Source organism: Phyllobates terribilis, unplaced genomic scaffold (assembly GCF_046119375.1).
Source record: "Phyllobates terribilis strain yellow unplaced genomic scaffold, ASM4611937v1 Scaffold_9__5_contigs__length_417890890, whole genome shotgun sequence".
Classification (NCBI taxonomy): domain Eukaryota; kingdom Metazoa; phylum Chordata; class Amphibia; order Anura; family Dendrobatidae; genus Phyllobates; species Phyllobates terribilis.
In genome coordinates this window covers 367632454-367646893 of record NW_027362769.1, presented here as the reverse complement: position 1 = coordinate 367646893, position 14440 = coordinate 367632454, and the positions used below count along the sequence as shown (strand labels likewise).

Here is a 14440-nt window from a genome sequence, read left to right as displayed (position 1 = left end):
CTCGGGCGATGATGTGGAAGCTTTCTTGACGGTGTTTGAGAGGGTGGGAGAAGCTACCGCCAGAGCAGTGGGTGGAGGTACTGGCGCCCTATCTGACTGGTGAGCCCCAAAAGGCTTATTATGACCTGGCCTTACAGGATGCACAGGAGTATTCGAAGCTAAAAACAGAAATACTGGCACGAGCTGGAGTGACTGTGTCAGTCCGAGCCCAAAGGGTTCACCACTCGGCATATTATGGTGGTAAATGTGGAAGGCCAGGGGGATCCAGACAAGGAGCTGGAATGTGCCTGCTTCTTGAACCTTGTACCCGATCTGGCATGCTGGGGCAAGTAATTGGGTGTGTGCGATTTGTCCCGGGGAACGATCGGAGCACCAATGGTGGCTGGATGGTCAGGCTGACACACTAGGGCCGGTACTAAGGATCGGGATACCTTGGTTAGGTTCACTTCTGATTGTAATAGAGCAGCAGCCCACTTGGGGAGGTGGTGCACTGTCAACCCAGGTGATGAAAGGGTTCCTGTGAGGCCTGCATGATGGGGGTGCTGCAGTCAGAGCAGATGGCCGAAACCTGACCTGTGGACAATTTCGTCTTGCTAGAAGAACAGGTGTAGTGGAGGATAATGGGGGTAGGGTGGGAGTGAGATTCCCTGGAATTATGCATGGGGAGATAGCCTGGAGCCAAAGGTGGGCAGCTGAGAATTGCTGTGCCTGAAGTAGAAGAAACATCCTGGACAGAGTCTACTCGGTCCTAAGAGGACGTCCCCGGTCTGTAAAAGAAGTCTGTGGACCATCGTGTAGCCGCTGTTAGGCGCTTAGATGACCTTGATGCTGGAGGGGAAAAAGGGCGTCAGGGTCGAGAGAGGCGTGCTGAGAGAGCCTGCACTAAAGAATCAACAAGGGGCGCTGTGATAGGAGTGAAAGCTCAAGGAGAAGCCCTTGCAACGCTGATTGTTTGGGGCACACGAGGGTGGGCGTGATCAGCCAGGGAAGAAGGCCTAGGGAAAGCTGGGAACTAAATTGGGAGGGTGGGAGCCAGGAGAGGCATATGCGCCGGAGAGGTGCACCCCCTATAGATTCCTGTCCTGTTCACAAGTCGAACGAGCTGGGGAGGAAGGGGGGTGGCAAGAACTGTCCGCAATGGCCGCCCCAAGACACTCTTGCTGTGTTAGGGGGTAGGGTCCTGCCTCGCAGACCAGAGAGGGTACGATATGGATCAGACCACACTGTACTTGGTCTCTTAGGTGGGATGACAGGGAGAGCGTTTACACCCTGTTGCCCTGAAGAAGAATCTGAAAAACAAAAGGAAAAAGATGAATGCAAACACAAGCAAATCTAAGGGGCACATTGGGGGAAAATGAAGTCCAGGATCCTCTGCTGCCATGACAAGTCATCAGCACCCCACGATTGTGTCAAATTGGCTACAGACTGACGACAACCATGTTGGAGGCCTTTTAAATGTTATTGTCATGATTGACAGCAGCATTTAAAATGTTTCAAACATGACGGCATCAGTTTATTTCAGGTGCTGGCAATGTAACGCAGCCAGTACCCGCAATGCATGGTGCAGGCCCAGCTCCTGAGCCTGCTCCATATATTGATAGCGCATGGCCACTTGTACATGTACGTCGTCCATCGATAAGGGGTTAAATAGAGAGATGATGTGAGCTAAACACATAGCAGAAATATGTTGCCAACAAAGCCATTCTCTGCCAAGAATAAGAAGCCTCAAGCAGCTCAATATATCTCTGTATGTGCAGCCTATTCATGGCATTGCAGGACAGAGGGGTTTTTGTAATCTAGTTAAATGTTACCACATTCAGTATCTACCACACCAGAGTCAGGCATTTGACATTTGTGGAGCGGCAGCAATTAAATTTACCCTTCCAGTAGCCTTGAGACTAGAAACATGCATGCAAGTGTAGAGGCAAAGCCAGAAGTGGATCCAATGGGAAGGAGAAGTACAAGTCCGTTTTTTATATTGCCCATTGCTTCTAATTCCACTCCTGGCTATGGCTTAAAAGTGATGTCCTGCGCCGCATACTGCCACATTGAAATGTTAGCACCACCTATGACGTTGTGAACCCCCAAAACCTGCAAAGACACATGCACAAATGGCAATTATTGTGCATTTGTCCTATTCATTGGAATAGGACACATGCACAAGATGGGACAATCATGCACACATCCAGGCAGGTATATAGAACAAGTGCATGATATGGGCGGATCGTACATGTGTCCAGGCAGGTATATAGAACAAGTACAAGATACGGGCGGATCGTACACAGGACAAGTGCATGATACCTGCGGATCGTACATGTGTCCAGGCAGGTATATAGAACAAGTGCATGATACGGGCGGATCGTACATGTGTCCAGGCAGGTATATAGAACAAGTACAAGATACGGGCGGATCGTACACAGGACAAGTGCATGATACCTGCGGATCGTACATGTGTCCAGGCAGGTATATAGAACAAGTGCATGATACCTGCGGATCGTACATGTGTCCAGGCAGGTATATAGAACAAGTGCATGATACGGGCGGATCGTACATGTGTCCAGGCAGGAATATAGAACAAGTGCATGATACAGGCGGATCGTACATGTGTCCAGGCAGGTATATAGAACAAGTGCATGATACCTGCGGATCGTACATGTGTCCAGGCAGGTATATAGAACAAGTGCATGATACGGGCGGATCGTACATGTGTCGAGGCAGGAATATAGAACAAGTGCATGATACGGGCGGATCGTACATGTGTCCAGGAAGGAATATAGAACAAGTGCATGATACCTGCGGATCGTACATGTGTCCAGGCAGGAATATAGAACAAGTGCATGATACCTGCGGATCGTACATGTGTCCAGGAAGGAATATAGAACAAGTGCATGATACCTGCGGATCGTACAGGAGTCCAGGCAGGTATATAGAACAAGTGCATGATACCTGCGGATCGTACATGTGTCCAGGCAGGAATATAGAACAAGTGCATGATACCTGCGGATCGTACATGTGTCCAGGCAGGTATATAGAACAAGTGCATGATACCTGCGGATCGCACATGTGTCCAGGCAGGTATATAGAACAAGTGCCTGATACGGGCGGATCGTACATGTGTCGAGGCAGGAATATAGAAAAAGTGCATGACACGGGCGGATCGTACATGTGTCCAGGCAGGTATATAGAACAAGTGCATGATACCTCCAGATCGTACATGTGTCCAGGCAGGAATATAGAACAAGTGCATGATACGGGCGGATCGTACATGTGTCCAGGCAGGTATATAGAACAAGTGCATGATACCTGCGGAGCGTACATGTGTCCAGGCAGGAATATAGAACAAGTGCATGATACGGGCGGATCGTACATGTGTCCATGCAGGTATATAGAACAAGTGCATGATACCTGCGGAGCGTACATGTGTCCAGGCAGGAATATAGAACAAGTGCATGATACCTGCGGATCGTACAGGAGTGCAGGCAGGAATATAGAACAAGTGCATGATACCTCCAGATCGTACATGTGTCCAGGCAGGAATATAGAACAAGTGCATGATACCTGCGGATTGTACATGTGTCCATGCAGGTATATAGAACAAGTGCATGATACCTCCAGATCGTACATGTGTCCAGGCAGGTATATAGAACAAGTGCATGATACAGGCGGATCGTACATGTGTCCAGGCAGGTATATAGAACAAGTGCATGATACGGGCGGATCGTACATGTGTCCAGGCAGGTATATAGAACAAGTGCATGATATGGGCGGATCGTACATAGGACAAGTGCATGATACCTGTGGATCGTACATGTGTCCAGGAAGGAATATAGAACAAGTGCATGATACCTGCGGATCGTACATGTGTCCAGGCAGGAATATAGAACAAGTGCATGATACGGGCGGATCGTACATGTGTCCAGGAAGGAATATAGAACAAGTGCATGATACCTGCGGATCGTACAGGAGTCCAGGCAGGTATATAGAACAAGTGCATGATACCTGCGGATCGTACATGTGTCCAGGAAGGAATATAGAACAAGTGCATGATACCTGCGGATCGTATATGTGTCCAGGCAGGTATATAGAACAAGTGCATGATACCTGCGGATCGTACATGTGTCCAGGAAGGAATATAGAACAAGTGCATGATACCTGCGGATCGTACATGTGTCCAGGAAGGAATATAGAACAAGTGCATGATACCTGCGGATCGTACATGTGTCCAGGCAGGTATATAGAACAAGTGCATGATACCTGCGGATCGTACATGTGTCCAGGCAGGTATATAGAACAAGTGCATGATACGGGCGGATCGTACATGTGTCGAGGCAGGAATATAGAAAAAGTGCATGATACGGGCGGATCGTACATGTGTCCAAGAAGGAATATAGAACAAGTGCATGATACCTGCGGATCGTACAGGAGTCCAGGCAGGTATATAGAAAAAGTGCATGATACGGGCGGATCGTACATGTGTCCAGGCAGGTATATAGAACAAGTGCATGATACCTCCAGATCGTACATGTGTCCAGGCAGGAATATAGAACAAGTGCATGATACGGGCGGATCGTACATGTGTCCATGCAGGTATATAGAACAAGTGCATGATACCTGCGGAGTGTACATGTGTCCAGGCAGGTATATAGAACAAGTGCATGATACCTGCGGATCGTACAGGAGTCCAGGCAGGAATATAGAACAAGTGCATGATACCTGCGGATCGTACATGTGTCCAGGCAGGTATATAGAACAAGTGCATGATACCTGCGGATCGTACATGTGTCCAGGCAGGTATATAGAACAAGTGCATGATACCTGCGGATCATACATGTGTCCATGCAGGAATATAGAACAAGTGCATGATACGGGCGGATCGTACATGTGTCCAGGCAGGTATATAGAACAAGTGCATGATACCTGCGGATCGTACAGGAGTCCAGGCAGGAATATAGAACAAGTGCATGATACCTCCAGATCGTACATGTGTCCAGGCAGGAATATAGAACAAGCGCATGATACCTCCAGATCGTACATGTGTCCAGGCAGGTATATAGAACAAGTGCATGATACAGGCGGATTGTACATGTGTCCAGGCAGGAATATAGAACAAGTGCATGATACAGGCGGATCGTACATGTGTCCAGGCAGGTATATAGAACAAGTGCATGATACGGGCGGATCGTACATGTGTCCAGGCAGGTATATAGAACAAGTGCATGATATGGGCGGATCGTACATAGGACAAGTGCATGATACCTGCGGATCGTACATGTGTCCAGGAAGGAATATAGAACAAGTGCATGATACCTGCGGATCGTACAGGAGTCCAGGCAGGAATATAGAACAAGTGCATGATACAGGCGGATCGTACATGTGTCCAGGCAGGTATATAGAACAAGTGCATGATATGGGCGGATCGTACATAGGACAAGTGCATGATACCTGCGGATCGTACATGTGTCCAGGAAGGAATATAGAACAAGTGCATGATACCTGCGGATCGTACAGGAGTCCAGGCAGGAATATAGAACAAGTGCATGATACGGGCGGATCGTACATGTGTCCATGCAGGTATATAGAACAAGTGCATGATACAGGCGGAGTGTACATGTGTCCAGGCAGGAATATAGAACAAGTGCATGATACCTACGGATCGTACATGTGTCCAGGCAGGTATATAGAACAAGTGCATGATACAGGCGGAGTGTACATGTGTCCAGGCAGGAATATAGAACAAGTGCATGATACAGGCGGATCGTACATGTGTCCAGGCAGGTATATAGAACAAGTGCATGATACGGGCGGATCGTACATGTGTCCAGGCAGGTATATAGAACAAGTGCATGATATGGGCGGATCGTACATAGGACAAGTGCATGATACCTGCGGATCGTACATGTGTCCAGGAAGGAATATAGAACAAGTGCATGATACCTGCGGATCGTACAGGAGTCCAGGCAGGAATATAGAACAAGTGCATGATACAGGCGGATCGTACATGTGTCCAGGCAGGTATATAGAACAAGTGCATGATATGGGCGGATCGTACATAGGACAAGTGCATGATACCTGCGGATCGTACATGTGTCCAGGAAGGAATATAGAACAAGTGCATGATACCTGCGGATCGTACAGGAGTCCAGGCAGGAATATAGAACAAGTGCATGATACGGGCGGATCGTACATGTGTCCATGCAGGTATATAGAACAAGTGCATGATACCTGCGGAGTGTACATGTGTCCAGGCAGGAATATAGAACAAGTGCATGATACCTACGGATCGTACATGTGTCCAGGCAGGTATATAGAACAAGTGCATGATACCTGCGGATCGTACATGTGTCCATGCAGGTATATAGAACAAGTGCATGATACCTGCGGATCGTACATGTGTCCAGGCAGGTATATAGAACAAGTGCATGATACCTGCGGATCGTACATGTGTCCAGGCAGGAATATAGAACAAGTGCATGATACCTGCGGATCGTACATGTGTCCAGGCAGGTATATAGAACAAGTGCATGATACCTGCGGATCGTACATGTGTCCAGGCAGGAACATAGAACAAGTGCATGATACCTGCGGATCGTACATGTGTCCAGGCAGGAATATAGAACAAGTGCATGATACGGGCGGATCATACATGTGTCCAGGCAGGTATATAGAACAAGTGCATGATACCTACGGATCGTACATGTGTCCAGGCAGGTATATAGAACAAGTGCATGATACCTCCAGATCGTACATGTGTCCAGGCAGGAATATAGAACAAGTGCATGATACCTGCGGATCGTACATGTGTCCAGGCAGGAATATAGAACAAGTGCATGATACCTGCGGATCGTACATGTGTCCAGGCAGGTATATAGAACAAGTGCATGATACCTGCGGATCGTACATGTGTCCAGGCAGGAATATAGAACAAGTGCATGATATGGGCGGATCATACATGTGTCCAGGCAGGAATATAGAACAAGTGCATGATACCTGCGGATCGTACATGTGTCCAGGCAGGTACATAGAACAAGTGCATGATACCTGCGGATCATACATGTGTCCATGCAGGTATATAGAACAAGTGCATGATACCTGCGGATCGTACAGGAGTCCAGGCAGGAATATAGAACAAGTGCATGATACGGGCGGATCGTACATGTGTCCAGGCAGGTACATAGAACAAGTGCATGATACCTGCGGATCATACATGTGTCCATGCAGGTATATAGAACAAGTGCATGATACCTGCGGATCGTACAGGAGTCCAGGCAGGAATATAGAACAAGTGCATGATACAGGCGGATCGTACATGTGTCCATGCAGGTATATAGAACAAGTGCATGATACAGGCGGATCATACATGTGTCCAGGCAGGTATATAGAACAAGTGCATGATACCTGCGGATCGTACATGTGTCCAGGCAGGTATATAGAACAAGTGCATGATATGGGCGGATCGTACATGGGACAAGTGCATGATACCTGCGGATCGTACATGTGTCCAGGCAGGAATATAGAACAAGTGCATGATACCTGCGGATTGTACATGTGTCCATGCAGGTATATAGAACAAGTGCATGATACCTGCGGATCGTACATGTGTCCAGGCAGGTATATAGAACAAGTGCATGATACCTGCGGATCGTACAGGAGTCCAGGCAGGTATATAGAACAAGTGCATGATATGGGCGGATCGTACATGTGTCCAGGCAGGTATATAGAACAAGTGCATGATACCTGCGGATCGTACATGTGTCCAGGCAGGTATATAGAACAAGTGCATGATATGGGCGGATCGTACATGGGACAAGTGCATGATACCTGCGGATCGTACATGTGTCCAGGCAGGAATATAGGACAAGTGCATGATACCTGCGGATCATACATGTGTCCATGCAGGTATATAGAACAAGTGCATGATACGGGCGGATCGTACATGTGTCCAGGCAGGAATATAGAACAAGTGCATGATACCTGCGGATCGTACATGTGTCCAGGCAGGAATATAGAACAAGTGCATGATACCTGCGGATCATACATGTGTCCATGCAGGTATATAGAACAAGTGCATGATACGGGCGGATCGTACATGTGTCCAGGCAGGAATATAGAACCAGTGCATGATACGGGCGGATCGTACAGGAGTCCAGGCAGGTATATAGAACAAGTGCATGATACGGGCGGATCGTACAGGAGTCCAGGTAGGTATATAGAACAAGTGCATGATACGGGCGGATCGTACATGTGTCCAGGCAGGTATATAGAACAAATGCATGATACAGGCGGATTGTACATGTGTCCAGGCAGGTATATAGAACAAATGCATGATACGGGCGGGTCGTACAGGAGTCCAGGTAGGTATATAGAACAAGTGCATGATACGGGCGGATCGTACATGTGTCCAGGCAGGTATATAGAACAAATGCATGATACGGGCGGGTCGTACAGGAGTCCAGGTAGGTATATAGAACAAGTGCATGATACGGGCGGATCGTACATGTGTCCAGGCAGGAATATAGGACAAGTGCATGATACGGGCGGATCGTACATGTGTCCAGGCAGGTATATAGAACAAGTGCATGATACGGGCGGATCGTACATGTGTCCAGGCAGGAATATAGGACAAGTGCATGATACGGGCGGATCGTACATGTGTCCAGGCAGGTATATAGAACAAATGCATGATACAAGTGGATCGTACAGGAGTCCAGGCAGGTATATAGAATAAGTGCATGATACGGGCGGATCGTACATGTGTCCAGGCAGGTATATAGAACAAGTGCATGATACAAGCGGATCGTACAGGAGTCCAGGCAGGTATATAGAATAAGTGCATGATACAAGCGGATCGTACAGGATTCCAGGCAGGTATATAGAATAAGTGCATGATACGGGAGGATCGTACATGTGTCCAGGCAGGAATATAGATAAGTGAATGATACGGGCGGATCGTACATGTGTTTAGGTAGGTATGTGGCAACTCCTTTAAGAAACTGCACCAGAAACCTCATGTGCGATTATTCCTAAGGCCATATAAGAAAAATTTGACACTACATACAGCAGGACCGGCCCACCATATCCCTCACAGCATTTCTTACGTCTCCATATTGGATGAAGTATCTTGTTGATCAGCTTGGCCATTCCAGAAGTCGAAGAATGACATGGTATCCAGGTCGACATCATAGAAGTACATTTTGGAGTCTAGGTGACCGTCAGCCTGGTGAAAGAGTTATTACATTTCATATTAAATGAGAGGAGAGGAAAAGTTTTCATTCTCCACTAAATTATAAACAAGTGATATTTATGGAGAACCCCTTCCACTGACGCTACACACATCATATTCTACAAGCCGCACTATGGACTCTCATTTTAATGCCTTTCATATTGAAGAGATTGAAATGCCTGACATGCCAGTGTAAGGAGAATTATAGGCCATGCAATGCTCCTCTGGGAAATTAAATATGCAAATTGCCTCTTCAGAGAACTAGAACTCTAGTGTCACCTACTGGAAGTAGCAATCCTAAAAGTCAACTTAGACCCTTTAAGGAGCCTTGTCACATGATTTAGGATAAAAGCCAAACCAGATACCTGAGACGTGTTTCTGGGTGTTTGACCCTTATCAAGGCAAAGCAAGAGATCTGATTGGCTGTGTGAGAGGCCTCTGACAGGGATTTAAGGGGTAACATCTTTTCTTGTGGAGAGTGACATGCCAGTGTAAGGAGACTTATAGGCCATGCAATGCTCCTCTGGGAAATAGCTAAATCAGCTAAATAGCTAAATCAGAAACATGTGTCTGAAAATAGAATATCTAGTTTGGCTTTTATCTTAAATGATATGGCAAGGCTCGTTGTTTGATAAAGTCCTACGTCCAGTCTATCAAAATATAAAATTAACCAAACCATAAAAGAAAAAAAAAAAATCCACCATTACCACTACAACTCGTCCAGCAAAGAACAAGTCCTTTCACAGCTATGATGACGGGGGAAAAAAAAAATAGTGTGGCCTGTGGAAGAACAGGGAAAAATGCAAAAGTAAAAAGGAAAATTGGCTGCTAAGGCGAAGGGTTAATAGAATATTTCAAGACTGTTTGCATTACATTGCACTGTGCGCCATCTGGTGGTCACTGAAAGCATAACTAAACAGATTTCATCTACCACCAGACTGTATCTCTAAGGTGTAGATTTTATTTTTGACATGTAATTGTCGGGCTAATCCACCTTACCCTATTGGCGAGGATGCTGACTTTACTGCCATTGGCGTTGCACCTGATGGACACGATGCTACCAAGCCCCGGCACCAGCTCGGAGAGGTTCTTACAATTGCTGTGGGCTTTGGCCTCCCTTCAGATAATTAAAAAAGAAATGTCAGTACAATCACAGCGCAGCAATGCGAGGATGAGGAGGTGATGAAGAGAACATGTTACAAGGGTATATCAGTGGGGGAGTTATTAATAAAGGCATTCGCGGCGTGCCCATTCTCCGAGATGAGCATCTGCTTATTTGTTGAGTTGGCAGCAATGACGAGACCATTGACAGCTGCACTGATAGCAGGGGATGAAGAGGAAGACTTTCCAGAGCAATTGCTGTACCTTCTAGAAAGGTCAAAAAGCTTGAAGTGGGCAGCATCGGTGGCGACTACTAAGAAAGTGCCGCAAATGTCCAGCATACATGGATTTCCCTCTGGCACAGAGAACGGCAGCAACTGTTTCACTGTCCCCTGCGAAGAAAGACAGAGCGGAATCAGTCAAAATGATGAGGATTGGGTAAAAACAGACTGCCATGGATAAATCAAATGATAATGTGGTAACCTTAGGGCTCATTCACACATCTAATTTTCTCATAGGCGTGCTATTCATGGTTTTTACAGATAGCACTCAATCGTACCTATGATATTCTATGGGGGCATTCACATGTCCGATTTTTTTCGTCGGACCGAATATTGGAGACACGTCCAATTTTGATCCAGGGGTCGGCTCTAAAATTGGCAATGCAAGTCTATGGGTCCGTGAAAAAAAAAAATCAGACCACACTCGGATGACATCTGAGTGCGGCCCGATTTTCACAAATTGTCAGAATAGAGAAGGTGCAAAAACTGATGCCACTCGGACGACACTCTGATCAAATTCTGATCAGAATAATCTTATCAGTTTTACTCGTAAGTGGAAAAATTTGAATGAGTGCTGGTGCTTCAATGTGACAGCCGGAGAGCCTGTCGATGTGGGAAGTCTTACAATCAATGCCACCTGAGAAATATATGCAAAATAACTCTACACCAGAAGGAGAAAAACTCACTCTTTACTGCCACCTACTGAGGATTTTCAAAAGCATCTCAGCAAGCCAATCATTCCTGTACTGATGAGGAGCAAAAAGTCAGAAACTGCCATCTAAAGAGGGTTGGCTGATATCTCTAGACAACTCTCGAGGCTCTATTATGTGTTAGACACCTACAGGGGGCACTAGACAGACAGTTTTCTTTCTTCTGGAGGAGAGTTAAAGGGGTTGTCCAGTGAAAACAAGTTATCACCTATCGTCAGTATATATGATACCTTATTAATTGAGTGGGTCTGACCGCTGGGACCTGTACTGATCAGCAAAAGGGGGGTTATAGCAGTCAGTCCTCCACTGTTCAGTAAGTTATCAGCTATTCCTGCAGATAGGTGATAACTTGTTATCACTGGACAACCCCTTTAAGCACCAACTTGACAAGAAGAATCTTTTTTTTTTGTGTGCCACCAACGATATTTGTATGGAGACCTCCTGACACCAACGGGGATGATACGGTCTGCTCTTTTGGTTGCTCTTTTGATATCTCAGGATGGTGCACCCTTATCTATAAGTGCTTTCACATTGCGTTCTGTGTCCCCGTCGGGGCATACATCCTAAATTCCCCACAAAACGGGGTCTGGACGTATGCTCTGACGGGGGCTATAGTCCGCAATGGTGACGGCAGAGTGAACGTGAGATCTGCCGTGCACTTTTTTCGGGAGTCTACGCCCACAGGAGGCGGACACTCAGACGTAGGATGCTGCGTCTGAGTGTCCGCCTCTTGTGGCTTAGACTCCCGGAAAAAGTGCACGGCAGAGCTCACGTTCACTCTGCCGTCACCATTGCAGTCTATGGTCCCCATTGGAGCATACGTCCGGACTCCGCTTTGCGCGGAATTTAGGATGTATGCCCCAACGGGGACAATGAACGCAATATTATAGCACCCTAAGACTTTGTGATACTTCCTCCTAAGGCTAACGATATGCAAGACATGCATCAATCACATATCAACTAATATGTGATAGATATATGTAAGAAGATCACACAAATGACATTTGGGATCTCAGATCACCAATGATTTCCAGAATGAAGGAACCCTAAGGAGGTATCACACCTTAAAGGAACTATAAAATATAGATCAGAAGATTACATTGACAGAACTTTCCTTGGATTCTGTAAAGAAACCTGATATTCTTCTCATAGAAAAGTCAGTGCTCACCTGCAATGTACGGATCTGGACCCTGCCCGGCTCTACAGTGTAGAGGTTTTCCTCATGAATTGCCAACACAGGAGACTCGCTGGCAAAGGAACCTGAACAAAAACAAAATCAGCATCGTAAAACAAAAAGCAAAGAATGTAATCTGTGTATACTGCTCATCAATCAAAACCATTAAAAAAAAACAACATACTTTTGTGTATGGATAGGATACATACTGTAGGTTCAAAAATTGGATTTTTTTTACTTACTGTAAAATACCTTTGTGACGAAACAGCTTCTTATCTTAATCAGCCAGACGTCTAGATTTGTTAAGCCAAGAGAAATACACTATTGTGTTAGTGTTGACTTGTGAATGAATGTGTATTTCTGTGGCTGGTCAAGAAGGACATACTATTTATGTGTATAAACCTGAATATTGACTTCTCTTGAAGTCTGGAAACAATAATGTTTGTTAATATGCTAATTACATATTATACTAAAGCCAGATAGCTGTTTATTTACCAGAGCCTTCTGCTATACCAACTATGTAAATTGATTAAATGCACAAACAATGAGACCTGAACCCTGTGGAATAATACCCTCCCTAATCCTTGACCTGTGGATGTGTACTTCAAAAGGACAATTGTAACTATTTAAGGGACATATGCCTCTGTAGCAGTCAGAATTGAAAGAGAGAATCAAAGAGGAGTCAGACTCTTCAGGGCATTAGATTGGTAGCATGGCTCGATCCAGAGAGACACATGATTCTGGCATAAGGGTACACGGTCCTGACTGGAAGGATACAGATCTGCTCCATTGACCATCAGAGAACCCATAGATACATTTGGGGAGACCAGGTTGGGAAGATGAAGTCACCTGACCCCATGGATATGTTGTTTGGGGTAGCCAGGTGGGACGCCCTGGTCGCTTGGAACCCATGGAGACACTCGGAGAAGCCAGATTGGGACCAGCTGGTCATCTGGCCCCATGGAAACTCTATGTGTTTATTGTCTATTTTGTGGTTGAATAAAGTATTGCCACACTGTTTTACCCTCACCCTGTGTTGTCTGAGTAGTATTACGCCCTTACGCCCACAGAAGACCCCGGGTCTTCACAACCTTTCTTGCAGAATATATCGGAGAACATAGGACAGTGGGTTTATGCCCTGCCACTAGGAGGCACAACACTAGGTGAACAAAGAAAAATGTTGGCTCCCCTTGGTGGCCTATACCCTTACCTCAGACAATAAAGCAGTAGGAGAGAAACCCAAAACCAGAAAAAAAAACACCCACAAACCAACATGACCTGAACCTGGGGAAGAACAACACATAGGTCATAGCCAACAAGAACTGATCCCTGGGCAGGAATAGGGTGGGAACTGTGTCCCCCAATGTATTCAATGAAAAAACGATTTTACGGCAAGCACAAAAATCCAATTTTCTTGTTAATACCATTGGGGGACAAATGACCATGGGAGGTCCTAAAGCAGTCATAATTGGTGGGATAGAGAACAATAGCTAACCATGCGGACTGCCTAACAGTTAGGCACCAGCAGCTCCTGACACTCCAAGCTGGCATCGACAGAAGCCATAGAGTGGACTTGATAAAAGTGTGGACGGAGGCCCACTTGGCAGCTTAGAGCTCTGATGCCTGATAGCCCAATAGGCCCTGATCGCCCTTGTGGAATGAGAAGTGACCTGAGAAGGTGGAGATCTGTCCTGTAGGCTTCCACAATAGCCAGCTTGATCCATTTGGCAATGGTCATTATGGAAACTGACAGGTCCTTGTGTGGACTGTCAGAGATCACGTAGAAAGAGAACCGGAATGCCAAAAGTATTCTGTTACCAAAAGATAGAATCCAATCGCTCGCCCAGATCCAGACAAGAATGTTCTTGAGGATGAACAGGGGATGGACAATAAGGAAGGGGGGACGATGTACTCATTGATGTCGGAAGCAGATTCTGCCTTTGGAGCGAAAGAA

At 46.2% G+C, this 14440-nt stretch overlaps 1 protein-coding gene across 3 annotated transcripts in view; it reads right to left on the bottom strand.

Moving 5' to 3' along the window:
* The window catches only part of IFT140 (intraflagellar transport 140), an 88983-nt gene that overhangs the window by 49921 nt on the left and 24622 nt on the right, over positions 1-14440 (bottom strand). For all 3 annotated transcript variants that reach the window (XM_073648199.1, XM_073648196.1, XM_073648198.1), the window contains exons 12-15: positions 12481-12572; positions 10586-10713; positions 10220-10337; positions 9096-9214 (exon numbers count right to left, since the gene is read on the bottom strand). In XM_073648199.1, coding sequence (XP_073504300.1) covers positions 9096-9214; positions 10220-10337; positions 10586-10713; positions 12481-12572 — 457 coding nt within the window. The remainder of the gene's footprint in view (positions 1-9095; positions 9215-10219; positions 10338-10585; positions 10714-12480; positions 12573-14440) is intronic.